This window comes from Simochromis diagramma, unplaced genomic scaffold (genome assembly GCF_900408965.1).
Source record: "Simochromis diagramma unplaced genomic scaffold, fSimDia1.1 OVJJ01000421.1, whole genome shotgun sequence".
In the NCBI taxonomy this organism is placed as follows: domain Eukaryota; kingdom Metazoa; phylum Chordata; class Actinopteri; order Cichliformes; family Cichlidae; genus Simochromis; species Simochromis diagramma.
Window position 1 is genome coordinate 2,686,236 of NW_024387250.1, and position 24,986 is coordinate 2,711,221.

The following is a 24,986-nucleotide window of genomic DNA, read 5'->3' on the forward strand; positions in this document are numbered from 1 at the left end:
GCCAACAGCCTGCCTGGCTAGCTCTCACGCGCAACGTAGCTCACTGAAATAGGCAGCAATGCATATCCATTCTATAAATGTCATGAGAGTGACCTCAGGTGTTGACAGTCAATAAACGGTATCTTTCGTTTAGGAGAGAACGTTTTTGCACTACACAGGGAAGAAGTCGTTAGCGAACGGAGCAGAAGGTTGTCTTTCTTCTGTGAAAAGTGGCTAATCTTAGCTAGGCACCCTTAGCAGCGGAGTCTCTTGCGTCTCTTGCCACGGAGAAGAGCGGCGGGAGGCTGTAGATATGTGGATGTGGGTTAGCTGACTGCATAGCTCGCCTAATGTCATTGGATGAGTTGTAGCGTCGTTTTACAGGTAAGAAACTGCACGCTTCTTTGGCATGCTTTCCTATCATTTCTTCACCGTTTATTTCACCCAGCTTTAACGCACTACCTCGGGAGCTGCTCTGTACTTCAAGGGGAGCCTCCTTTCAGCAATTCAACAGGTCTTATCTTGACCAAGGCAAGGGATTTGAGTGAAGAAGAGGAGTGGGAAGTTGACTTCAAACTTAATTCCCACCAGAGACTATGAACGCATTACATATAGCAAAAGTCTTCGACAGAGTTGAATAGCTTAGTTGCGTGTCATGGCGTTTTGATCTGTGTTATTCAGTCTTTGCTTCAAAAAATTGTGGTGCCCCGCCTTGAGGCCTGGACAAGTAACGGTGAGTCTATGAAGATGACTCACTGTCTAGCAAGGGGGGGTGTATTATCTGCTTCATACTGAGCAGAATTCAGTACTATGTGCATAGCAATGCAAAACATACCCTGCTACCATGTTATGTAAAAAATGCAGTAGGCCTGTATATTTCAGATTCTGTGTTATCACATTTGTATTGTATGAATATGGTAATGATGACCTGAAAGCCCAGAATTTACTCAGGACAGTTGTTTGTGCAGGTATGGAGAATATTGTGTTTAAATGTGTAGCTGATACCTGTCTTGAAGTGTTAAACTGCACCTTCCAGTCACTTCTTTAGAGCTTGAAAAAAGAAGGCAGCTGGACTTCTTTCAAGAGGCGTTTTCCCTTAAAAAAAAACAAATGATGGAAAGTCACAAGTATTTACCCTGGGGGACCCTTTTGGAAGTGATCCTTATTGATAATGTGAGTCACCAAATGAGCTAAGATGTAAAAAAAAAAAAACAACTTGGGTCACTCACATTACCATCAGTGGGGGTTCAGAATGAAACCTCTGTGAGGTCTTGCCCTAACATGACCTATTGAGATCATCCGAGGAGAGTTGTAATTCATTTCAGAAATGTGGGGTATAAGACATGACCACAGTGCAAAAAGATTGCCCCACATTGTTGTTGATACTAAGACCACAATTATTCAGATCTCATTTTCAAACACTGTTAAAGCGAATCATCATCATCATTTATCTAAATCTGAATCACGTTGCTCTGAACTTATAGTAGTTATAAATAAACAATACATAACCAGCTTCTTAACCTCCCAGTTTGACAGTTTCTGTGATGATAAAACATATTTAAACTACAAATCCCGAACCGACTACACTTGAATAGGAGAGGACTAGCTGCTTGAAAGGAAGAGGTCTTTGCTCAACTAAAGAGAAATGCAAAGTCAAGACTTTACAGTTTACAGAGTTTACATTAAAAGAAGAGCATACTATTCTATTTTCAGCTGTGTTTTGCCTTCATGTTATACCAACTGATGTGTCATTCAGCTCAATTACAGATACATATTGTGACTCAAATTCAAGCAGGCTGTTGAACACTACAGTCACGCAGTAGGCTGTCAGTGTCCACTGAGAACAGCTTTCCCACAATATGTTGTTTAGCATAGCACTCAGCCACTCCACATATATAGCTGTGGGGACCCGGTTGCTATGCGGAGTCTGCAGTTTTCTGCACTAATGGAACAATAAACATAGTGAACCACCTCTCCAGTCAAGCTGAAAATTTGTTTTACAACAGTTAGTAAAATGTGCACCCATAACAGTTTAAAAGCTAATTACAGACATTGTGTATGTGACACCATGTATTAGAGTGCAATGAAGTGCTTGTGTTGCTGGCGAATATGATAATTATACTATTAAGCCTATAAAAGTTGAGTTGTGACTGTTGGCTATAAAAATGTATTGTAGAACATTTTTTAGGCTTTGACAACTACATTTGTAACAGTATATTGACATATCAAACTGAAAAGAAGTTTGATTAGTATTAAAAAGAAGTAGCAGTCAGTTGCGCCTCTGCTAATTTGCTTGATCGTCAGCCGCACTTTAACAGCATTTATAAGTAACTTATAAACTCAGTAACAAAGTTGGTTTTCATCATATTTGTTCAACTGACAATGTCTCTGAAGTGAGTGATTCATATATAAACCACATTTGAGTTGCACTTGTCCAGTGTTTGTGTGGCTTTTTTTTGTGTGTTTTTTTTTGTAGTATCTAATATTTTATTTTACACTTTCAGCTGGTACATGTGCTCCCATCACAGCTCTGAAACAATACAGGCACAGTGGAACTGAGAAATTCAGCCAGACGTCATCACCATGTTGGAGGAGGACATGGAAGTGGCCATCAAAGTGGTCGTGGTTGGCAATGGAGCTGTCGGCAAGTCCAGTATGATCCAACGTTACTGCAAGGGCATTTTCACTAAAGACTACAAAAAGACAATTGGAGTGGACTTCCTGGAAAGGCAGATACTGTAAGATGTTCATTTGAAAGATGTTCCACATTATTTATCAGTTATAGTCTATAATCAAAGTCACAGAGGGTCTGTTAACTAACTACAACTTCAGCTGTATAAAATTGTTTTACAATATTAAATACATATTGGAATGTGGAATCCTGTTGGTACACACATTTTAGGTTTAATCAGAAATTACTCTTTTTAAAAAAAACTGAATTTTACTAAATTTGAGACATTTTACTTAAAAAGGCCACTTTGTTATATTATATTTAGCTTTTATTTAATTAACATTAATTATTATTATTTAATATTTTATTAACCACAGCACAGTGGTGCAGTAGTATTGTGGCCTCTCAGCAAGATGGTCCTGGGTTTGAATCCACAGGCTGGCTCGGGCTTTTCTGTGACTGCGTTGGTTCTCTCTGGGTACTCTGGTTTCCTCTGACAGTCCAAAGACATCCATGTTGGTTAATTAACCAGATTTTTTTTGTTTTATTTTTTTATTTTACTTCAATTCTTCTATTGAATGCCTATCTAGTTTTTACTTATTTTACTTTACTTAGTAACTGTGTACTGTATGTATGTACGTATGTATGTCATTACACTCCTGGAGGAACAAGAGCCCTCTTGAGTTAAATGAAATAATTTTCCACCCTAGAAGAAAACATGATAAAATATTTTTTTTCCATGTTATAAATAATAATTAAAAGAGAAAGTTATTTGACGAGAATTTAAAAAATATATTTAAATATTATTACTTTTGTTTATTGAAGGAAATGTTTTATTCCAAATGTCTTAAAATTGTAGTTTTTGTGATTGTCTATTAACATAGAAAAACAAGTAGAGTGTGCTGAGTATGATATAATAGGATATTATAGATGGATGAATATGTAACTAGTCAATTTTTTTTTTCTCATCGTTTTAGTGTAAACGATGAAGATGTCCGACTAATGCTTTGGGACACTGCTGGGCAGGAGGAGTTTGATGCCATCACTAAGGCCTATTACCGCGGTAAGATTGCACCTCTGCAACAAATAACGTTTGCTTATCCCATATTTCTAGGCTATTTCTAGGCTTCCAACCAGTGTAAGTGTAAGCACTAGTATATATATACATATATATTTCCTAGAGGGCTTATTCTTAAATCCAATCTGTGTTTTTGCTCTTGGACAATGAATTATGCAACATGTGCAACATGCTTTTTTTTTTTTTTACAAGATGTAACAGCTTGAGAACGTGAACTGTTTGTGTATGTGATCTTACTTTGCAGGTGCGCAGGCATGTGTGCTTGTCTTCTCCACCACAGACCGGGACTCATTTCAGGCTATTGACAGCTGGAAGGAGAAGGTGGAAGCAGAAGTTGGAGATATTCCCACAGTTCTTGTGCAAAACAAAATTGACCTCCTGGAAGAGACTGTTATAAAAAAGTAAGGATTCGGTGGTACACAGAAAAGCAATTAACTGTTAAAGAAAAGAGTGCTGACTGTTTATTGAAAATAAGCCTGTTAATTTAGAAGAAAATTAAGAAGTGCTGTATTTCCTTCACTTGTACTGCAGTGAGGAGGCAGAAGCATTGGCTAAGAGGCTTAAGCTAAGATTTTATCGCGCTTCAGTGAAAGAGGACCTAAATGTGAATGAGGGTAGGTTACTGAAAATCTGAACAACTGATCAGATGCAAGTAAAATGGCTTGTTTCTTAATGTTACTGTCATAACATTTCTGCTTGTTGTCTTCATTTAGTTTTTAAGTATTTAGCTGAGAAGTATCTACAGCGACTCAAACAGCAAACAGCAGAGGAGACAGAGGTGGTCCACACAACAAGCAATAAAATAGGTAAGAAATCTTTTTTCGTATCACAATTTAAGCTCTGGTGTTTTGTTTTGTTTTTGTTTCTTTTAAATAGCCTTTACTCATTCTTTCTGGGTTTTTTTCCAAAGGTGTTTTTAATACAACAAGTAGTAATGTCTGCAACCAGAGCTCCAGCAACGGCAGAGAAGTCATCACTTTGCGTCCTAACAAGCAAAGAACCAAGAAGACTAAAAATCCCTTTGGAAGCTGCAACCTCCTCTAGAGAAAATCATTTCATTTTACTGACCGACAGTTATTTCTGACACTAGATTGCTCGTTATTGTAAGCTGTTGAGGTAGCGACAGTTAGTGACCAAAGCTCACATAGACTGGGAAACACTACACTACACTATATTACTTTATTAACCTAATGTTCATCTTCCTCGCCCCATGTTGATAGGTGTATTGTGGTCTCGAATATTCATCAGCGATCTGGGCACAAAACCTAACCTTTGTACATACTTGGATCCTCCTAATGGTTGCCTTAAGAAACAACTGCAGCTACAGTATGTTGTGTTATTAATTTAATGATGCCCAAAACAACTGAAGTTCTAGCTGTTGGTGCAGGTGGATTTTCCCCCTTATGGCCGAGGCTTTTGCTCTTTTTTTTTTTTTTTTCACTCTTTATTTTGTTTGTTTGTTTTAATGAAACTTGACATACCGACTCTCATCAAAGTATGTAACAGCAGAAGTTGCACTCCGTGGAGACTTTTCCTTCTGTACGTGGTTATTCTGTTTAACATTTCAGCTGTGCAGTACATTTGCATGTATTATAAAAGATAAGCAGATTATTTTATTCCATATTTTTCTAACTGTTAAACAGATAATGGTTCAAACTATATTCTTCGTCCTGATTGAACGCTGAGTTAAATCTCTGCGTGAAGTATTTTTGTACGAAGCACAATAGCTTTGACTGATCTTATGTGCCAAATTTTCTCTTTCTGAGCTGTGGTTAAACATGTGCTCTCATAGATATAGGTATGTAACCAAATATCAATAACCAATGACACAAAAATAGTCCTTTTTCTGTCTGCTTACACTTGCTAAACAAATTATTTTAGACATAAAACACCATTTACACTAAAAAAAATCTGTTATTTCAATCATAGTACCTCAAGTTACAACCAATTGTCAGTTACAATACAATACTATGCTTTTGATTGCAGTTGTTTACATTGTTTTGTTTATTATTTCTATAGCTTTGACATATATATTCAGAGTACAGTAAACACAGTACAGAATTCTCCTATTAGTTTTTTGACTTGGATTGTGAAGAACTTTCTCCAGACTATAAAAAAGGAGCTGTATTGGGGCCAGAAAGTGAAAAGAAAAATGAAAGCTCACTGCTCAGTAGGTACTGTACCTGTGGTGTGGAGTTTAGGGCGGGATGTAAACGAATGCTCTCAGAAGGTGTTACAAAAAGTTGGCAATCAAGAGGGGATGTTTTGCTATTGAAGCGCTTACGTGTGCCTGATTATGCAAGAAAATTACATTTCTTTCTAACTAAATGAGAGTACTCCCAGAAACAATCTCCCAAACTAATCCTTAGTTTTCAATACAACTATCTGTGAAATGTATAATGTATTCACCTTTCCTTCTGTTTTTCAGAACTCATTATTGGGTTACACAGGTTTACCAAGCACAACAAAATATTTAGTAATATAGAAAAGTCTTAGATTAAATCTTCTGTCTTGAATGAACATTTCCTTAGTAGTTTCAGTTGTAGCTATCTAATGGAATTATAATACATAGGTCATCTGGGAATACATGTGCATGCATGCTTTACTCTTAAAAGAAAAAAAGATTTCAGATCTGTGTTCAGATTTTTTTTCTATTGTGAAAATACCAAAAGGTGCTTAAAATGTGTTCTACAGTTACACCGTTGGTACTAAGATTGTGTCACATTTCAGTTTCCCATTAGGGTTTTTTTTTTTTGTAAACTGTGCTGTTTTGAAGACAAGCAAAGTGGCATAACTGTAATGCATGCAGGCCTTTTCCCCTCCCATATCAGTGAATGTTTAATCATTACAATGCCTTGTCAATGTTTACATTCTTCAGAGTACACATTTTAATCCACCCTTTTGCTGTTTTTCTTTAATTGCCTTCACAGTAGATCTGTAAGTAATGTTTTTCTCAAGCTTGTGCTAGTTTGTGTTTACTTTGTCTTTTGACTGACTTGATTCACTGCACTTTATCATTAAGATGGCGTATAATTTTAAAGAATCAGCAGTTAAAACTAACCATACTTAAGTGCTGTCACTCAGGTGTAATCTTTGTGTCTTAATTTTACTTTTACTTTTTCTCACATGACTTCATTAGCAGATTCACACCTTTAGAAAGACAAACCAACTTGTGTTGGCTTTCAGCCTGAGAAAAACGACACGACTTGCAGTTTTGTTGCGTCACACCCTGGAGTGTGCCACACAACTGTGTGTCTGTTGTTTTGTTTGCGAGGCAGTGTTTGGTGGCAATCTGATATAAATAAAAAATTTCTTGAGCATCCATTGTATGATTTCATGACAGTTTCTTTAACCAGAATGTTGTTATTATTTTAACTGGGTACATTTAGTTAGAGTGAATAAGGTTAGATAATTTTAGAAGTGCAGACAGTTTGGATAAAAGATGGTTGTCTGTACCCGTGGCAGTTTTACAAGTTAATAAACAACTAACATGGGTGTAGAAGTTTAGCCTTGCTCTTAGTACCTTGACACGAGAAACTCATACCTCATGATCCTCATATTCTATGTTATTTCATATCCTTATGCCAAATGCCAAACAATAGATGAGTTTGCTCAAATGCCATCCGCTGGGGAAGAGCAAGTGATAATATGTAGGGCTCCTAGACAAAGGCAACCTTTACTTACTTAAAACATTGTATGCCCTTTGCACTGCTGACATTGTTTTTCTATTTGACACAAAACAACTAAGTGTTGCAAGTCTCGATTTTTAAATTTGTCCTATAGATTATCCTCTACACCACGTGTGTGGACATTCCTAAATAAACAGAGGCACTTGCCACATGCTGCACTGTATATTTAAAGAAGTCTCTGCCCGACACTCATAAGACAACAGGTTTATTTCGTTTTTTGACACGTGATCTGAAATAAAACTCATATGTGCAAATACAAAATAAAATCCATATATCTTGTGTTGATTTCACACAAAGAGGTAGTGCGTGCACTTACAAAATCAACTACCTAAATTTAAAAGTGAGGCAATGAAACAAAAAGAGAGTTGTTTAATTCATTGCTGTTCAGCATCTTTTACTGCACTAGGTGCATATGTGAACACACGCATACATTGTATAAACATTAAGTAACCAATATTAAGTAGATCAATGTAAAAATGACAATGATTTGGTAAAACTGGATATTTGTTGCTCACTTTTCTTGCTACAAGTAGCAGCCTTCTGAAAGCGAAAATTCAAGGCACATTTAATGCTTTGGTGATGAGTCTTATTGACTACCGTTTGCTTTTGTGTTCTCGAGTTTTTGATGATCCATAATCTTGATGTTCTTTTCAGCATTTTCAACATTTCTCAATAGAGTCTCCAGCCTCCGCTTTATGTTCTTCTGGTCCTCCAGAGCGCAACCGATCACAATGGCCTGAAACTTCTGGTCGATGGGAATGGCCGGTGCTTCAGTCACACATGCGGCGTGCAGGGCCAGCAGCTTCTGCCTGCTCCCCTCCATGTCGTCCAGCAACTTTTTCACTATTTCATCTATGATGGATGTGGCTTTTTGTAGCGCCTCCTCCTGCTGCGGGTTTCTGATTGTCCCAACAGAGATTTCCACAGACAGCGTCCGGCCCATTAAACGGTCTGCAGTTAAAGTTAACTCCTCTCTCTCTCCTAAGAGACACAACACATAGGGGAAAAAATAAAATAAAATACATACTTTAAGTGAAAAAATACATTTACCACAGATAACTAGGTTTTGTAAGGGGTAGCATGTTGGCTAGATTTATCTAAATTCAAATCCTTGCCCTTGTCTTTATTATCTGAAGTTTCCATGTTCATGACTGTGCTCAGTCTACCAGAAGCCAGGGACACAGTTATTTTATGCAGTGTAAAACAACAGGGTGGGCTTACACATCTACACTTCAGATCTGCAAAGCCTTTCTAAAAAAAATTCTCTGAGAGACAAAGCAGCTGGTGTAAAAACAATCTACAGCAGATAAATAGAAAGAAAATCAAGTCTGCTGAATTTGAATTTTCTGCCTCAAACTGTCATCAGTATGTATGGAGGAGGTCAGGAAAGAGACACAGCAGTAAGTATCAGCGGTGTTAGGGATCTTGTCAAAATTGATGAATTATGAACACAGAAAACTACCGTCAGATTTTGATCCACCATGCAGTACCATCTGGAAAGCATCTGATTGGCTTCATTTTTCTGCATGACAATGATCCCAAACACATTGCTAATGGATTAAAAGCCAGACAGAGGAAACACACAATGGAACACTATCTGTAATGGACTGAACTCCCCAGAGCCCAAAGCACAACATTACTGAAGCAGGGTGGGATCGTTTTGACAGAGAACAGAACAAAAGGCAGTCGCCCAAATTCTGTTTTGCCACATATATTTTGTATTTCCATTTATTTGTGCATGTTTTACTACATCACTGCACTTATTTCCACTTTACTGTCAATGTAGAAAGAAATAAGAAGTGGCTCAAGACTTCTGCCTAATACTGTACACTGTAATGATTTCTTTGCAAGTGGACGCTTTCTTTGGAAACAAAAAAAAAAAAAAGAAAAGAAAAGAAATACGGGTAATCAGATAAAGACTGCAGGTGGTTTTCAATGAGCATGTTCAGCCTAGTTTAGTGCCTTCATTAAAATAGAGCTTGATGTATAAATGACATCCATGAGCTGTAAACAACTACTTGGGTGGAACTCTTTAAATCCTCAGACATTCACGAGCCCACCTCCACCCAACAGCAAAGTTAACTTTCAAAGCGTGTCTTCATTGGATCATAATGTTGCAGTGGCATCAGAGCAGAAAATACAGGAATTCAAAACACAGCAAAATGATACTAGGAGGCTATATGTTCACAGTGACATCAACCAGCGCGTGACTTTTGAGTTCAAGTCGTGATAGTCAGCAAGCCGCCTCACCAGCACAGATGTTACGCATTTCTTGACTGTTCTGTAGAGATTGAATCATTTCCAGGATGCATTCCCTTTCCTGCTCCATGGCCGATGCCGCTTCGCGTAAAGACTCCACCCTGTTGGAGACAACAAAGCATGACAATAACCGTCCATTGAAAAGCATCCTTAAACTGCGAGAGTAATGATTATGAGGCTGTGAGCTACGAACCAAAAGCAACCCACCTATAAAACATGTGATCATTAACTGTTCTCGGAAAACCGCTGAGAAATTAAAGCTACTTTTATGGCACATTTTATACGCTATAATAACTTGTTATAGAAAATGTGAGCAGTCATATATATCCCACAAACGACAATGCTTGAATAGGTGGCTCAGCATAAAGCACACGCTAAGGCCCGTTACTTAACTACCTCATTTCCAGCTGGTCCAAACTTTCCAGCAGCCGCCCCGAGCGATCTGCCATGGATAGCGTCCTGCTGAACTTGCTACAGGTAGCCTCGTTCATCTTCGCCTGTATTTTTGCCTGCGCCATGATGATGAACACCCGTCACAAGGCTGATCCGTTCCGGAGTAAAAACAAATCCCGTGTGCGGTCAACTCCGAGCTGTCCAGCTGACTGTAGCTCCACCGGCTGCTGCTGCAGCGCCCCTGGGAGAACATTTCCAAACATGGGCTGTGACTTCCTTCACTCACTCCTCATAGAAGCTTCCCGAGGAGCCCAGAACTATGCTCTCAAAACGAGGGTCCGAGGACCCCCTGAAGGACCCCGGAAACGGCCGTCCGGCCCACAGAAAAACGAGCTAGGATTTAAATTAATAGGATAACAGTCACTATTTTTTGTTCAACAAAACTAGTTAATAGACTTTGCTGAATCCACCACCGAAACCTTTTAACTCTGACAGTGATTTATGTCAATGACTAAAGTACTATAAAATATATAAAAAAAAATGTATACTATATTGTAAATTCCTTACATTACATGAGTTTTTCCTCGCCAACAAAGGCATCTTCACCTCTGGCACTGCAGTTAGCCTGGAGCTGCCAAATTCTACAACCAGGAGCCCAGTGCTAATTAACTTGTACTGTGTCAGTGCACAACACCCAAGACTTACCTCATAGTCAATTATCTTCAAAGCTTTTGCTCTTTAGCCAACTTGCCCAAAATCAGATATCTGGCTTGTAACAGCCAAGGGAATGAAAACTTTGACAGATATATTGCAGTTGAGTACAATATGATAATTCTGAATTCATATTTTCAGTGTTAATCCATGAAAAGGAATTGGCTACCCAGATCAGTGTATGCAGGGATGAGCTGTTAATTTTATCCAAGAGCCCACATGAGAAACTGGTACTGCGGTAGTCCCAGTTTGTAATGTGGGCCCCTTGGGAACATTAATTGCTGGGTATACAAGTTTTACTCGAGTGCACTCTTAAGTGTGTGCACCAAATTAACACATTTCTGGAGCACAACAATTATGTGAATTTATATTGCAGACTTCTGGGTATTTCAAAATCTTTTTCCTTAAGAAAAATAATCTAGCATTCTAGCGTAGAAGGATCGGGATTCACATGACACCATGCGAAGAGTCTGTGACATACAATACACTGGAAAACAGAGCGCAACTGGAGACAGCACTGTGGTCACATGTTCAGCTCAGGCATCTTGCAGTGTGGTGGATGCCATCTATAGCACACGTGTCGAAACACTCTGGCTCCTCACAAGTGTCAAGCTTACAAAATTGCAAATCTGCAAGGTTCAGTTTGGTGTCCACTTACTGCAAATAATGAAAAACTCAGAAAAAGTAAGAAACAGGACAAACATTTAATTCTTTATTATATTCTGAACACGTTACCTTGTACAAAACATTCTAGTATAACGTTCGATGAACAGCATGTTACAAAAGCACTACTGGCTTTCTCAGAACTCCAGGAGGCTTCTTTTGAGAGCTTCTTCCAACTCTGTGAAAACAAATTACACGAGAAAACCTTCATTCATACCAGCATGGCCATATGGAAAACACTACAAACTGCATCATTTCAACAACACTGAGAACATTTTATGTTGACCACAATGTCATAACTTTAACATTTCTATTCTTTCATATCTCCAAATCTATTTATAGTGATCCCCCAGTGAGCCAGCAGAGCCTTTAGGTCATCCACACTCCCCGCCCCCCCTCTTCATGACGTCTCACAGGTGCCATAAAGATTGACTCTCACTCCGTGCCGACATCATTCTAAAAATCTTCTCCTGGGAAAAATATTCTTTCAGTAGGCAGCTGCTTTGTTTTAGATTTCATATTTTGATGAAATCTAAAATCTGGACACTGATTGGAGTTTCTTACTCCATTCAAGAGATCAGCATGAATGCTAAATTTGGACTTGTCTGAAAATAACACCTTCAAAAGCTGCAGACTTTCTGTGAGTGTTATTTGTAAATTTAAGCCTAGCTGTCCCAGTCTGTGAGCTGGGTAGTTTCCACTCCCCTCTACCCACACTTCGTCTTTGAACTGAGCTGTGTCTGTAATCCTGCTCAAAGCACTCCTCTGTGGCGTTTCTAAGCATTTTTTGTAATCTGATGGTGGCCTTTCTGAGTGCCTTTTGTTCCGAGGACTGACTTCTCTCTTCATCTTTCTGAAAATATTTCATAACCATGGAGGATTGAAGATTGAGATGGTCGGATGAACGTTGTGTCATCCTATGCTTGAGCTCACGTCACCGTCTTTTACTGTTTGTCCCCAGTAGGAAGGGAATTTATGAATTTCTGAAGAACCTGTTTACACAGATGTAATTCATCACATTACTTTCCGATTTAAGCAGCAGGTTCCTGCTTTCTCAAATGTAAGCCTGACATCATTTTAGTACACAAAACTACAGTCGAGTTTCTCTTTCATCCTTTTGATCAAACACATTCTTTATCTCGATGTTTGTTAAATGTGTTCAAATTCCTCCAAGCAGTGAGTCATGGTTCGATTCCTGGCCAGCCAGACTGCGAGTGCACATCACACTGCATCCCATATTTCCTGTCTGTTCCTATCTAATAAAAGAACAAAAAAACTCTCCCAGAAGGCTGGGAATAAACCTCACTGAACCAACTGTTCAAATATTTTTTAAGCCTGCATGTTATCCATTGACATGTTCATTCCTTCATGTGCAGGGCAATGTTAACAATCACCGACTGTATAACGTACTGGATGTTTATCTGAATACAATAACAAAAAAAATACAATATGTCGTATTGTACTGACTTACAAACTGTTCAAAAGAGAAAGAGACTATATCCTCAGCCCTGCACACACATACCTGCTGACTCTTGTCCTTCTTCTGCGCTCAAAGACAGCGCGCGTTTCATTTCATCATCCGATTCAACTGTAACAGAATACAGAGTCGTTTATCCAAGCTGTTAAAAATCAAGATTAATGAGGATACTTTAAGACAAGTAAATCAGTGTGTTTTTGTTTGAGAGGACATTCATAGGATTAATTATGCAAATAATTATTAGCAGTTGAGCTAAAGCAAGAATTCTCTTTAAACAGACAGCCGTTAGGGTCTCATGACGAAAAGAGAGAAAAAAGAAGTAGCGTTTATTTAGTATCTAGCCTTTTCTTTCTAGTTACAGGTGACAACAAAATTATTAGTCCCCTATTAAAATAAAATAAAATAAATTAAATTAAAAAATTTTGTCCATTTCAAACTTGCTCTAGTGCTTTTTTAATAGAGCTAAGGATTTTCAACATAGGATTACTAAACACACTAGTTTTCTTTAGGAAGCATAAATTATTTCTATTTGCACACAATAACAGAATTGTTTCAGAAATTTTTTTTTTTACCAGGGTCAATAATATTCGCTCCCTGAGAAAACTGGCCTTTTTATTTAGCTATAGCAAAAACCACCACTGTGCAATGATGTGCTTTATTTTTGTAATGCTCAAAGCTTTTAAAATCATTAAAGCTGTGGGTTTATCTTCCAATTTAAAGAAAGCATAAGAACCTCAAAAAGAGTCTGAGTTATCATGTGAAAAACACCTTTGTCAAAGTCAAAGAAATCCTGAAGGAAAAAAAAGATATGAGAAGATTTTTAAAGAAAACCTGGAAAATTGGGTCTGAGCAGTCACTTTGTCTTTCAACATGACAACATAAACAATAAGTCACTCCTGGTGAAGAACTACCTCCAGAAGACCAAAGTCAACATTACTGGCTGGACTGCTCAAAGACCTGACTTGATGTGGGGTAAACAGAAGACCAAGGACTATGCCAGGAGCCCATCAAATCTGAACGCATTTGAGAGACTCGGCAAAGAGGAATGGACAGGGATTGCTCAGGCGATGTGTGTGAGACTTGTTGAAAACTACAAAAAAAATATTGCAGGCTGTTATCCAGCAAAAAGGATACACCACCTATTAGCATCAGGAGGACTTATCTGGTAGTCTGTGTAAATAATTTGGTTCCTGTGTGCAAAATAAAAATAATGTAACCAATAAAAATCTAAGATTTTTGGAAAAGCTGTGATTATAATTCTTTCCTCGGTTTAACAGCACTTTTTAAAAAAAAAAATTCATAGGGGGACTAATAATTCTGGCCTCATCTGTATATCAGTGATATATATGTATAGTTTACTGCCTACCTTCCTGCACTTCACTCTCGTCATTGGTGTGATCAATGTTCAAAAATGTCAGCGTTTCGTCGTCAATCTCTGCGAACATGAATACAAATTAACATCCAAAAACAAGACATTAAATGTGAATCAGTTTAACAGATTTACCATTGCTGTCTGGTTTGATCTCCGCAGCATTAGGTATTATTGGAGTGGTGGGTTCGGCTTTTGAGCTTTTCCTGCAGGTCCTGGAACTCATGCAGGGATCCAGTGTACAATGTTGCAAGTGGTAGTGTTTATGGAAACTCGGTACATCCATAAAACTCTCTTGGCAGTCTTTGCATCTGATGTCAAAGCTCCTGTCCAGGTTCAAGGCTGTGTGTTTTGTGTGGACATGAGTCTTGATCTGTGCATAGGATGGAACAGATACATCGCAAGGCACACAGATGTACTGGCATTTTTCTTCCGCAGCCAGATTCCTCATGCATTGTGTGTAAGTGGCTTTCATGTCCTCTTTACTTTTTTCCGAACCCATGCACGGGCATGTAAACTGACTGGTCCTCTCAGCGGCAGCGGCAGCATCAGCGGCATCTGGCTGAACAACTTCAACCTCATCCATGCAGTAGTAGTCCTTACTGTGAAGATTCTTGTAGTGCTCAAAAAACTCCTCCTCAGATCCAAACTCCATGCTGTCGCAGAGGCCGCAGAAATAGGAAGTTTTTACGAGCCCATCATGCTCATTCATACAGTGTCTCCGTACAGTGGACTCTTTGAAGAACTTCTGAGGACAGTGTCCGCAGACGAATCTCTGAAAGCTGTGACTACTAACATCGCTGCAGTGTTTGCGGACGGCAGCCTCCGAGTCAAAGACATCCTCGCACATCCTGCACATCCAAGACTGCTCTACTTTTGATGAAGACACCTCTGTGCTCAGCTGGACTTTGGCCACAGACGAGGAGTGAAATGTGACGTCACTGCTAGTGGATGGCTTGACATCAACGATTATGGGAAGCTGCTCAGGCACTTCTTGTTCACTGAAATACGTGTGTCCGCTGTGAGCTCCGGCCACGTGTGACAGGATGTCTTCGTACCGAGGCATTTCCACTTTGCACTTGCGGCAGTAGAAGAGGAAGTTGGAGAGATGAGCGCCCCCGTGAAAGCGACTCATATGCAGACGTGCAATGGAAGACTCCCCCATATGTTTGCCACACACGCCACACTGATGGAAAATTTGGTTCACAGCCAGAAGGTGCTTACTGGCTCCAGCCTCGTCTGAGAACTGAAGACCACACTCGCAACACCAAGCTGTTACGCTCCCGCTACTGGTGACAGTCACACTTGTCCCCAAGCTCTGCTGTTTAGCTGGAAATCTGTCATGGTCGTCGCTCTTCCTGTTTCTTTTGAGAGTTGTTGCAAGGCCAGTGGTCTCCTCTGTGTCTGTTGAGTCTCTAGCTCTCTTCAAGTGTTGAATTTCACTAAACCTGCAGTGCTGAAGAAGTGCTTTTGCCATTGTTTGGTTGAGTTCAACTTCATGCTGCATCGACTCCCTGTGTCTCTCAATTTCAGCTTGGCTGAGGAAGATTTCACAGCAGACAGAACACTGTCCTCGCACTTGCAGCTGATTCATGACCTGCACTATCGTCTTGTCAGCTTTGGCCACAGCACAGCCCTGTCTGCAGTACACACTAAAAAGAGGAAAATGAGGGACAAGGGCCATAAAAATGAGTTTCATAAAGGATCTGAATACAATCAGTGAAATATATATAAAGAGGTTTCACTACATTCAAATGTTGTAAAAAAAACAAAAAAAAAAACAAAACATACTTAAAGTGAGCTTGAGCTGCTTGATGGGAGATCAGTACGTTATGACACAAAGAGCAGCGGACACTGAACGCTACATCTTTGCACAAGGCGATGAGACGATTCTTGACATGTTGAGGGACAGGGACTGGCAGCGGACTTCCTGTGGGTTTTTTAAAATCAAATGTAAAATAAAATGCAAATTGGCTCATTTAGCTACTTTCCAGTATCTAAGATCTTCTAGAACCACACAAACAAAGGTAACCTGAGTAAATATAAAATGCTGTTTTTAAGTAATGATTTTATTTATTAGAGGAAAAAAAGAAAAGAAAAGAAAAAAATTACCTCTTAAGGCGAGTGAGTCTTTGAAGTGGCTTTCGGCTGACATGTGCTGGAGACACTCGTCTCTGAGGTTGAAGAGGTTGTAGCAGGCAGGACATGCAAAACACACAATTCGCTGATACATCTGGTTGATGCTATGACCATCGGCATTAGATGAGAACACCTAGTAACCAAAACAGTTCTGAATTATTACACCATGCAGGGATTCAGGCTGCAACTTCTATTTGCACAGTCAGAAAAGTGCACAGACCTTCGACTTAACGTGGTTCCTCCAGGATTCTTTGGCCTGAAAATTCTTTCCACATGCAACACAGGCAAAAAACTCTGATGGACTTCCTTTAAGATTGATAGTCGGGTCACATGGGGAGTGATCAAACCTGCATACAAGAGCTTTTACTCAATACATGTGCAAGAGACAACCATTTTTTGTGAGGAAAACAGTTAAGCCGCTGCACCAACACACTCACGAATGAAGAATTATTACCTTTTCAAGTGTCCATCAAGGAGGGAAGCATTATCATAAACTCGACCACAGTTAATTACTGGACAAGTATGCCTAGTTGAGATAGTTCTGTGGAAAGAAGCTCTTTGTCTTCCCTCGGAACCAGCACTGATCGCTCCAGGTTTAAGACCTAGATAAACACAATATTGCAGTATGTTAAGTCCCACAAGCCACTCCACTGACAACTATAACAGAAAATTGCACCAATAAATCATTGATTTGACCCCGGTAGATGCAAGCCACTCTACACCACTAGAAGGTTTGTTTAGAATTCATTCAAAACATTTCAAGCCATTGTGTTTACAGATAGACAGAATAACATGTACACATGCAAACACTACCAAAAACATGACCTCCTTGGCAGAGGCAATTAGCATACTGATAGAAATGTAAAAAAACAAACCAAAAAAACAAAAACAAACAGCAACTACGTGACAGGAAAATGTTTTAAAAGTCGTTCTACTTATTTGAGTAAAACAACTACAACAGATTTCTAATCCCGATCAATAATTACCTGGCATCTTTAACCACATGTCTACACAACGTTTGGCTTCCTGATTAATCCCATTTGCAGCGCTAACAGCCAGCTCCTGTTGTCCATGAGCTTTTTGTAGGATCTGCTTCTCCTGAAAAAGGGACAAAGACGTAACACGTAAGATATTTGCCTCGCGTAGAAAACACAAAACAAAACAAACAAAACAACACATCAGTGAAAACCAGCTGACTGTTTAATGTTGGTTCTCCAAGTAATGTTGCATGTTATGAATAGACTACCTTCCCCATTTTTTGTGCCCACAGGGGGGCACTGCTGCTCATAAAGTTGGGCTTAATCTACCCATACACTAACCCAGTAAAATCTTGGTGAGGATCTAAAGTTGAGTTTAAATTTCATGTTCTTTGTGAATATGTTAATGAGCACATATATGTGTTAGCAATTTAAAATTCATAGTAAAATTTATTTTACAACAGTTCACATAAAGCATAAGGCAATGCATCTTTACTTTCCTGCTGTGCATAAAAAAAAAAAAAAAAAAAAAAAAAAAAAAAAGGTACAGATCTGAATGGAAACAGTGAAAACAGAATCAATTTTCTGACAGGCTAAATGATTAATGAAAGTCCAACAAACAACAAATGACAGTGGCTCAGTTTATTTGTCAACAACCTTACCTTGAATGCTCTGCATTTATCTGCTCGTTCCTTTTTCTGTACAGCCACTTGGTGCGCCAGTCTGTCCAGGGTAGATGTAACACGTGCTTTATGTCGGCTGATTTTATCTTCAAGCTACAATTGAAAGAAATAATGTGTTTTTAAGAAAAAAAGGATATTAACATATGAATTAAAAGGATTAAATAACCAAATGATCTGTTAAAAAAAACAAAAACAAAAACTTACTGTATTGGGCAATGATGAACATCCCTCATCCTCACTGTCACTCAACAGGTCAATACATTCCAATACTGGTCTGAGAGGGCCCTCCTGCATTAAAAAAAGAAAGAGAAAGAAAAACATCAACACTATTTCAGGCTTATAAAACACATCTAAAGTCCAAATCATAAGGACCTGGACAGTATGAGACATCAGTGAATTGAGAGAAAAAATAGCAGTCTGTTTATTAGGCTTCATTAACGTGACAGTGAACAATGCCACTAGTTTGAAAACCAAAATGTTATCATTTTCAACTAATATTTATTTAATAGAGCCAGAGTGCATATGACTTACTGATACAAACTCGACTTCTTTTTCCACCTCATCTTCATCTGCGTCAACTGGAGAGGACATGTTCCTAAAGGTAACGGGAAGATAACACACGTTTTCAAGCTGGAGTACGTACTTATAAAGCTTAGCGACAGTTCTTCAGACAACACAGTAACAATTATAATTACCTCTTTTGGTGCAATTAGCTTAACAGTTACGTTTAAGCTAAGCCTGAACAACACAGACAGTTAGGCAAAGGAAACAGTAGCAGCTGGATAGCTTAGGTCTCGTAGCAAATATGCGAGACGTTGAGCAAACGAATATTAGCATGCACCTTTTTTTGAAAACTTCTTGTCGTTGTCAAGCCTTTTAAAAGTAGGAAAATACGACTTGCTTTAACGAGGGTCACCCGTGTAGAAATTCAACATGGGGGCATAGTTTCTTCCTCGTTTCGCCACCTCATTTAGTACTTCTCTTCGGTGCTGCCTCTCATGTGGGAGCTGCTCTACAGCAACTATTCAACGACTTAAATCAGTGTTGTTGCAGTATACCTGTTAACCAGCGGTGGCAGGAGTGAGCTGCGAGCTTCTAAATAGCACTTCAAAAATGGAACGAAGAAGAAGTTACGCGCCACTACACTATGGTGGTGCGTTCACGGGCTGCATGAAGTTCAATGATCATAGTATGTAAATCAAAGCGATTTTTACACACATTGACATGATCGAAGTTAAAAAGCCCTACATGTCACCGAGAATTCACTCATCTTCTGCTGGGGGATTGTTCTACCAACCATACTCTGGTGAAGACTATTATTAGCAGTGATATCTCCACTCTGAAAGAAATAACTCATGGGTCCCAAACACTCACTGTGTGAGATATGCAAGATAATATTATGTTGTGTAATGTTAGATTTAAAAAAAATTAAAAACTGCAAACGAGTGTTTGCAGTTTTGGCGTTTTCACACCGCTTAACTAATGTCCGCTTCGTAGGCTATTACTGGAAGTGTTTCTGAAACTAAAACACCCGTTCCCACAAGGTGCTACACGACCTTCTCTAAAAAATAAATGGATGCCGACGAGGGGCTAACGTCCGGTAAAACCGATCAAATACGGCATAACTGAGACTCATAGTTTAAATTAAGATAAGCATCGCATTACCTGTGCCTGTGTTGCTCACTCTGTCAGATTGGTAGCTCACTGCTACAACATCCCAAATAAACGTAAACGCAGCTAGTCCGGACGTCATGTATAGCGGGTGCGGTTTTTTTGTTCGCAGAGTGTGCGCCGCGTGGACGGAGCTTGGGCTTGCTACAAAATACAAGAGAGAACAAAGTCCGCCTCTGCGCTCTTATCTAATCCGGGTCGAAGCGCGATGTTGTTACCAACTACAACTATTTTAATATTCTAGTTATCCCCGCCAGAGGCGCCAACTTTACCTAGATTCATATTTATGTATCATATTTAACATCGTTTAGTGGAGAGATGAATTGTACACCTTCATATACATAAACACCAAACACATATGTAAATAGCAGCATTACACGGTGCTCATCTGCGCCCTTCTCTACCACGTTGAATGCAGAATACACATCTACTCTATTCTGTAATTCTAGTTTCATCATGCATTGATTTGCAAATCTCATAAACAAATATTTTATTCACAATAAAAAAAGTATAACACATCTCAAAAGGGTGGGGATAGGGCCATGTTTACTGCTGTGTAGCATGCCCTCTTCTTTTAAAAGGAGTCTGTAAACGTTTAGGCTCTCTAATGAGTCCAATTGTTGGACTTTTGGGAGAGGAATCTTTTCCAATTCTTTTCTTATATAGGATTGTAGTTGCTCCACATTCCTGGGTCTTCTTTGTTTTATGTTATTTCGTGATGTGTCAAATGTTGTCAGTTGGTGAAAGTATAGAGTTTAGTGTCACCTTGTTGAAATATGCACACCTTACAACATTGATTGTGGCCTTCCAGATGTGCAACCACAGAACAGTTTTGTACTTTAAAAGAGTCAATTTTAAGGGAGCTTTGTCCCAGATCAGACAGCAGCATTTCTGGATCATGTTCACATAAGGTTTTCTTGTTTGCATGCCTAAGCTTTAACTTGCATTTGTGGATGGTACTGTGAACTCTGTTCAAAACACATGCAGTGATTTCCATAGCAGGATCATCAGGTTCGTAATGCAGCGCTGTTTGAGGGCCCAAATATTGCAGGCATCCAATTTTGATTTTCTGTTGATGATGTTATGCACTGTAGACAATGAAATATTCAAGGTCTTCACAATTCTACACCGAGGAACGTCATTCTGAAACTGTTCCACATTTTTTAACCTCATTTTTTGCCGACTGGTGAACCTATAGCCATCTTTACTTCTGAAACACTCTGTTTTGACCTGTTGGCACTGAGCCTAGTCCCTTGCAACATGCTACTCCAGCTGTTTCTTTTTAGCACCACCTCCAGGCTTTAGTTGCCCAAATCCTGACTGTTTCTAGATGTGCTGATGACATCAATAATAATAATGTTGTTTTTTTTCATGAAATAGTAAAATGTCTTAGTTGAAAGATTAGATTTTTTATAATGTTCTATTGTGACTAAAAAAATTCAGTTACAATCTGTTTTTATCTACATTTTATACAGCATCTTACTTTTTTGGATACGGGGTTTCATTCTGTTCTGTTCTCTTCTATTTATTAAAACTCATATGTTACATATTTGACACAGGCAATATGATATCACTGCATATATGGCAATATGCAGTGATATGTATAGCAGGCCATGTAGTTAGAAAGTTAGAGCCAAGCACACAGACATAACCAGGATTCAAACAAGGTGAAAGAAGGTCTGTAGGTTGTGTTTTGTTGTTGTTGTTGCTGTTTTATGACAAATGATAACACCTTCAGACATTTTAGTATAGCCTTGTGCAATCTAGGGCATCAGTTGCAGTTTGTAAGTACACAGCTTTTACAATAACTTATAAAGCTTACATTTTGTAACACAGTTTAATTCAATAATACTGAAAGCTGTACTCTTAAACATCAAAGATGACCTGATGGATAATGAGAACTAATTCTTTTACTTGGAAAATAAAATGTCGATTTTTATGTCTAACTATTGGGATGATTATATTTGTAAGTTGGTAAATGTATGAGTGACACATACAACTATACATATGTTGTTATACGTAGGTGGAAAACTATTTATTTACTAGTCTAAGAATTTAAATAGAATAGTCGTAGTTTACATACCTACGCCCACAATGTGCGGTGTTGTATAAACACGTGTTTTTCTCCTGCCACACTTTGCTTGTCTGAGTCTTTCATTTAGCAGAAGGAGAGATGATGTCATCTCACCCCAAAATTACATAACCCGTGTTGGCTTATGATCAGAGTTTCTGCTCGCTCTAATCCTCAAAGTATCTGTGCATAGGACCTGCCTCATCTCAGCACCTATCATACATTTTAAAACCATACTGGGTAGACCTGCTCTACAAAATACAAACGATATTTCATTTCGGGCCAAAAACATGCTGTATGTGTATACAGTGGCGATGACACTCTAGATCACATTTAAAAATATTAAAGAAATTTAAATCCACCCTACTAGTGCAGTACATCCACGGGTCTACACGGATTAGTGTTATTTACTATTGCAGCGTTATTCGTGTGGGCAGCCCCCTCTGCAGCAGATTACAGTGATGCTGGGATGAATCTGCTGACTCTCCCTGCCCCTGTTAAAAAAATAAATAAATAATTTAAAGTGGCGTCTCTGCTGAGTCATGCATTGTACCCCACAATAATGATATCAATAGTCTGGGCTGTCCTTTCTGGACCTGTGCGCTCTCCACGGTTTACTGTGCGATGCTTCACGTATGTCAGTGAGTGTCTTTATTCTCTTGCCGAGTTATCAGCGACATAACGGCAGCGGAGGAGCCGGCTGTCTGAGGCTGCCAGATCTGCCCTATATCTCGTCTTATGATGATCGCTGCGGCGTTTTTGGTCCTACTAAGGCCGTACAGTATTCAATGTGTGCTGCTGTTGTTGTTGCTTTTGCTGGGGACTATTGCGACAATTTTGTTTTTCTGCTGCTGGCATCGCAGGCTTCGTAATGGAAAGCATCCAATAAAATCTGTGCTCTCTGGACGCCCCAAGAACCGCGGTGAGTAGCGTACAGGCCAGCCGCATCTTCTCCTCCTGACAGCTCAGGGTACATATATTCATGTAGCCTACAGACATTAGAGATACGTGTAATCGTTCATAGTCTGATTATGTTTATCTTTTGTATATAAAAGCAGAGTCATCACTGTTAACGCCTGTTTGGGCTGTGAGACTCAGAGGTGATGCTGTGCGTAAAGTAACCTGAAGCATCTTAAACTTGTTATTACTTCTGACCAAATGCATATCTCATAGCCGAGCTGCAGTCATTGCAATGTTTTACATCCTAACATCTTTTTTGTAACATCTGTTATCTGTCTTATAGTTGGCCTGCGAACGCATCATTTTCGATCAGAGGTAGGATGAACTTTTTACATAATGGCTTTGTCACCTAATAGCCAGGAGGAATGATCACTTGTGTTAAAGTGAGACTACATTTAAGCTTTAAGCTGTGATTTAACCAACGCTTCACCTTAAAGAGTGTTTCTTTTAGACTTTTATCGAGGGCTGCATGGCTATTTTAGGGTCTATGCTGTGCGCAGTGCGCATGTGTTATCAATAAATGATGTGGGTGATATTGCAGTTTCACTACTGTTTTTCCCCAGAAACACATGGGTTAGAGCTAACTCTGAGTCCACAGAAACCGTTTTTTTAAAAAACGATCCACAATATCATTATGTTAAATGTCATTTGGTGCTGACGACTGAAAACACGAAGACCATTTTCTGTCGATCCGTTTCCGTTTTAAGCTTTTTTGCTTTCAAAATAAAAGTATGGTTTAAGAAAATAGCCATGTAAGTACTAAGCTTTTAGCCTGGAAGGGAATGATTACGAATAAAAATAAGCGCTGCAAGAGCTATGCTAAACTAAAAATTAACATTATGTTATGGATAAAGCTGTTTTAGTAGCCGGTTTTAATCTTCCTGACCTGGCCTATGAAAGAGATAGCCTCTTTTTTAATTACAATTGCAACTATAGAGTTGTTGGAAACTAATGACAGTGTAAGGTTTTAGTAAAGCTATTCTTTATTTCAAGTGCAAAATTGGCAGACCAGTGTTATGGCCAACCACACTGCTATAGAATAGAATGCAGTCCTCTTGTTTTTATATTTGCAAAACCAAAAGCTTGCCTTCATTTGTAGGTCATGTTATTGAACCACATGATACAGAATCCCTACTGACTCAGTACTTTAGCTGGTAGGGATTCAGTATCATGTTCAAGGACATCAAATGCAGGGCAGTTTTAGAGCCTTAATGTTGTAAAACAGTGTCCTCAATCTTTAAGAAAACTTGAGATAAATGTAATTTCAAAAAGCACATTTTCTCTTCAGAGTGACTGAAGTTTCTGTGTGATCAGCCTATAAAGTAACAGCATCCCACCTCTACTTTAAACCTGAACTGCAAACGCTGTAATTCTTCATAATCTAACACAGCTTTTAACTTCTTATGCTAAGGTCTGCCTAATGCATAATCTGTTACCAGCTTGACATGTTCATGTTCCCCAGGGCTTCAGGCACAGTCCACATCGCCCGAGAAGGAGCATACATGCTCGAGTGACAGAGGAAAAGCCCAATCTGGTCGAGGTTCCTGAAAGTGAACCCGATTCATCGTCGTCTCTAAGAAAACGCAAAGTGAAGAAGAGAGTCCTGCCAGAATTTTACCAGTCTGTACAAGTCACGCCTACACGTAAACCTGTAGGTACCCCGCTTCACTGTTACCATTAAGAGTAATGATAACACAATTCGCTGGATTTGCTTGCTCCCCTCAACAGGAACATCACAATGTACATTTGATTCTGGGAAAGGAGTGCTAACTTGCTCTAGGGCAAAGGGGAGATGCTTATTTAAGGAACCTGACACTTGGGTGTGCTGTTGAATGATGGGTTTCTTCCCAAGAAATGAAACGTTGCTGTGCTGGTACTGCAAGGTGTCTTGTTCAGTTTCTAATCATCATAATCAAGACCAAACATTTAAAGATTTTTTTTTTTTTACTGCCAATCCGCTACCTGTACAGGACATACTGAAGAACTGAAATACTGTCTCTCCCTAGTCTTACTATAAAGAAGAATTAAGAAAAGATAAAGGACACTCTAAGGAACTACTGCCACTATGTAGAATAGTGTCAGTGGTGCAAGATATACATTAAATAAATAAAAATAAAGTAGCCTTTGAGCTGTACATGGACAGTAGTGCAAATAATCAACAGCAGCATTTACATTTAAAAATTTAAAAAAGATATT

The 24,986-nt window shown here is 39.0% G+C and overlaps 4 protein-coding genes across 16 annotated transcripts in view; 2 read left to right on the forward strand and 2 right to left on the reverse strand.

The window, feature by feature from the left end:
• Positions 1-14: 14 nt before the first annotated feature.
• Positions 15-7,050, forward strand: rab23 (RAB23, member RAS oncogene family). The gene is made up of 7 exons (XM_040001934.1): positions 15-363; positions 2,484-2,717; positions 3,628-3,713; positions 3,973-4,129; positions 4,260-4,342; positions 4,442-4,534; positions 4,639-7,050. Exons 2-7 carry the CDS (start codon positions 2,563-2,565, stop codon positions 4,770-4,772), a joined length of 708 nt encoding a protein of 235 aa, XP_039857868.1. The 5' UTR covers positions 15-363; positions 2,484-2,562; the 3' UTR covers positions 4,773-7,050.
• bag2 (BCL2 associated athanogene 2) lies at positions 6,625-10,481 on the reverse strand. Of its 3 annotated transcripts, XR_005691540.1 has the most exons (4): positions 10,073-10,481; positions 9,668-9,777; positions 7,950-8,398; positions 6,625-7,853 (listed from the first exon to the last, which is right to left on the reverse strand). XR_005691540.1 is itself a non-coding variant. In XM_040001945.1 (3 exons), the coding sequence occupies exons 1-3, from the start codon at positions 10,192-10,194 to the stop codon at positions 8,004-8,006; spliced, it is 627 nt and encodes a 208-aa protein (XP_039857879.1). In that variant the 5' UTR covers positions 10,195-10,475; the 3' UTR covers positions 6,636-8,003. The 3 variants fall into 3 exon arrangements, 2 of the variants coding, with proteins under 2 accessions (XP_039857879.1, XP_039857880.1); XM_040001945.1 differs by having other exon boundaries at positions 6,636-8,398; positions 10,073-10,475; XM_040001946.1 differs by lacking the exon at positions 10,073-10,481 and adding an exon at positions 9,884-10,034 and having other exon boundaries at positions 6,636-8,398.
• Positions 10,482-11,479: 998 nt separating this feature from the next.
• Positions 11,480-19,893, reverse strand: znf451 (zinc finger protein 451). 7 transcript variants are annotated; one of them, XM_040001825.1, is made up of 14 exons: positions 18,931-19,173; positions 18,784-18,829; positions 18,620-18,683; positions 18,293-18,376; positions 18,068-18,181; positions 17,415-17,526; positions 16,883-17,030; positions 16,649-16,775; positions 16,402-16,561; positions 16,081-16,219; positions 14,425-15,941; positions 14,287-14,355; positions 12,966-13,031; positions 11,698-12,435 (listed from the first exon to the last, which is right to left on the reverse strand). In XM_040001825.1, exons 3-14 carry the CDS (start codon positions 18,677-18,679, stop codon positions 12,356-12,358), a joined length of 2,676 nt encoding a protein of 891 aa, XP_039857759.1. In that variant the 5' UTR covers positions 18,680-18,683; positions 18,784-18,829; positions 18,931-19,173; the 3' UTR covers positions 11,698-12,355. The 7 variants fall into 7 exon arrangements, with proteins under 7 accessions (XP_039857763.1, XP_039857759.1, XP_039857758.1 ...); XM_040001824.1 differs by having other exon boundaries at positions 18,784-18,826; positions 18,930-19,173; XM_040001829.1 differs by lacking the exons at positions 11,698-12,435; positions 18,931-19,173 and adding an exon at positions 11,480-11,621 and having other exon boundaries at positions 18,784-18,923.
• Positions 19,894-22,357: 2,464 nt separating this feature from the next.
• Positions 22,358-24,986, forward strand: part of dst (dystonin) — a 103,035-nt gene continuing 100,406 nt past the window's right edge. For 4 of the 5 annotated variants that reach the window (XM_040001795.1, XM_040001796.1, XM_040001800.1 and 1 more), the window contains exons 1-3: positions 22,358-22,752; positions 23,074-23,105; positions 24,253-24,441. In XM_040001795.1, coding sequence (XP_039857729.1) covers positions 22,569-22,752; positions 23,074-23,105; positions 24,253-24,441 — 405 coding nt within the window. In that variant the 5' untranslated portion in view covers positions 22,358-22,568. The remainder of the gene's footprint in view (positions 22,753-23,073; positions 23,106-24,252; positions 24,442-24,986) is intronic. The other variant, XM_040001797.1, reaches the window with a different exon arrangement.

Excerpts from the sequence above, each read along its gene's own strand:
- bag2 (XM_040001945.1), bottom strand. The coding sequence starts at position 10,194 with ATGGCGCAGGCAAAAATACAGGCGAAGATGAACGAGGCTACCTGTAGC. Across the intron at positions 9,778-10,072 it reads TTGGACCAGCTGGAAATGAG|GGTGGAGTCTTTACGCGAAG; the intron begins GTAGTTAAGTAA and ends TGTCTCCAACAG. Across the intron at positions 8,399-9,667 it reads AATGCGTAACATCTGTGCTG|GAGAGAGAGAGGAGTTAACT; the intron begins GTGAGGCGGCTT and ends TGTGTCTCTTAG.
- znf451 (XM_040001827.1), bottom strand. The coding sequence starts at position 18,679 with ATGTCCTCTCCAGTTGACGCAGATGAAGATGAGGTGGAAAAAGAAGTC. Across the intron at positions 15,942-16,080 it reads GCAGCTCAAGCTCACTTTAA|TGTGTACTGCAGACAGGGCT; the intron begins GTATGTTTTGTT and ends TCCTCTTTTTAG. Across the intron at positions 12,436-12,965 it reads AGAAGGACAAGAGTCAGCAG|GTTCTTCAGAAATTCATAAA; the intron begins GTATGTGTGTGC and ends CTGTGTAAACAG.
- rab23 (XM_040001934.1), top strand. The coding sequence starts at position 2,563 with ATGTTGGAGGAGGACATGGAAGTGGCCATCAAAGTGGTCGTGGTTGGC. Across the intron at positions 3,714-3,972 it reads CACTAAGGCCTATTACCGCG|GTGCGCAGGCATGTGTGCTT; the intron begins GTAAGATTGCAC and ends CTTACTTTGCAG. Across the intron at positions 4,130-4,259 it reads GAAGAGACTGTTATAAAAAA|TGAGGAGGCAGAAGCATTGG; the intron begins GTAAGGATTCGG and ends CTTGTACTGCAG.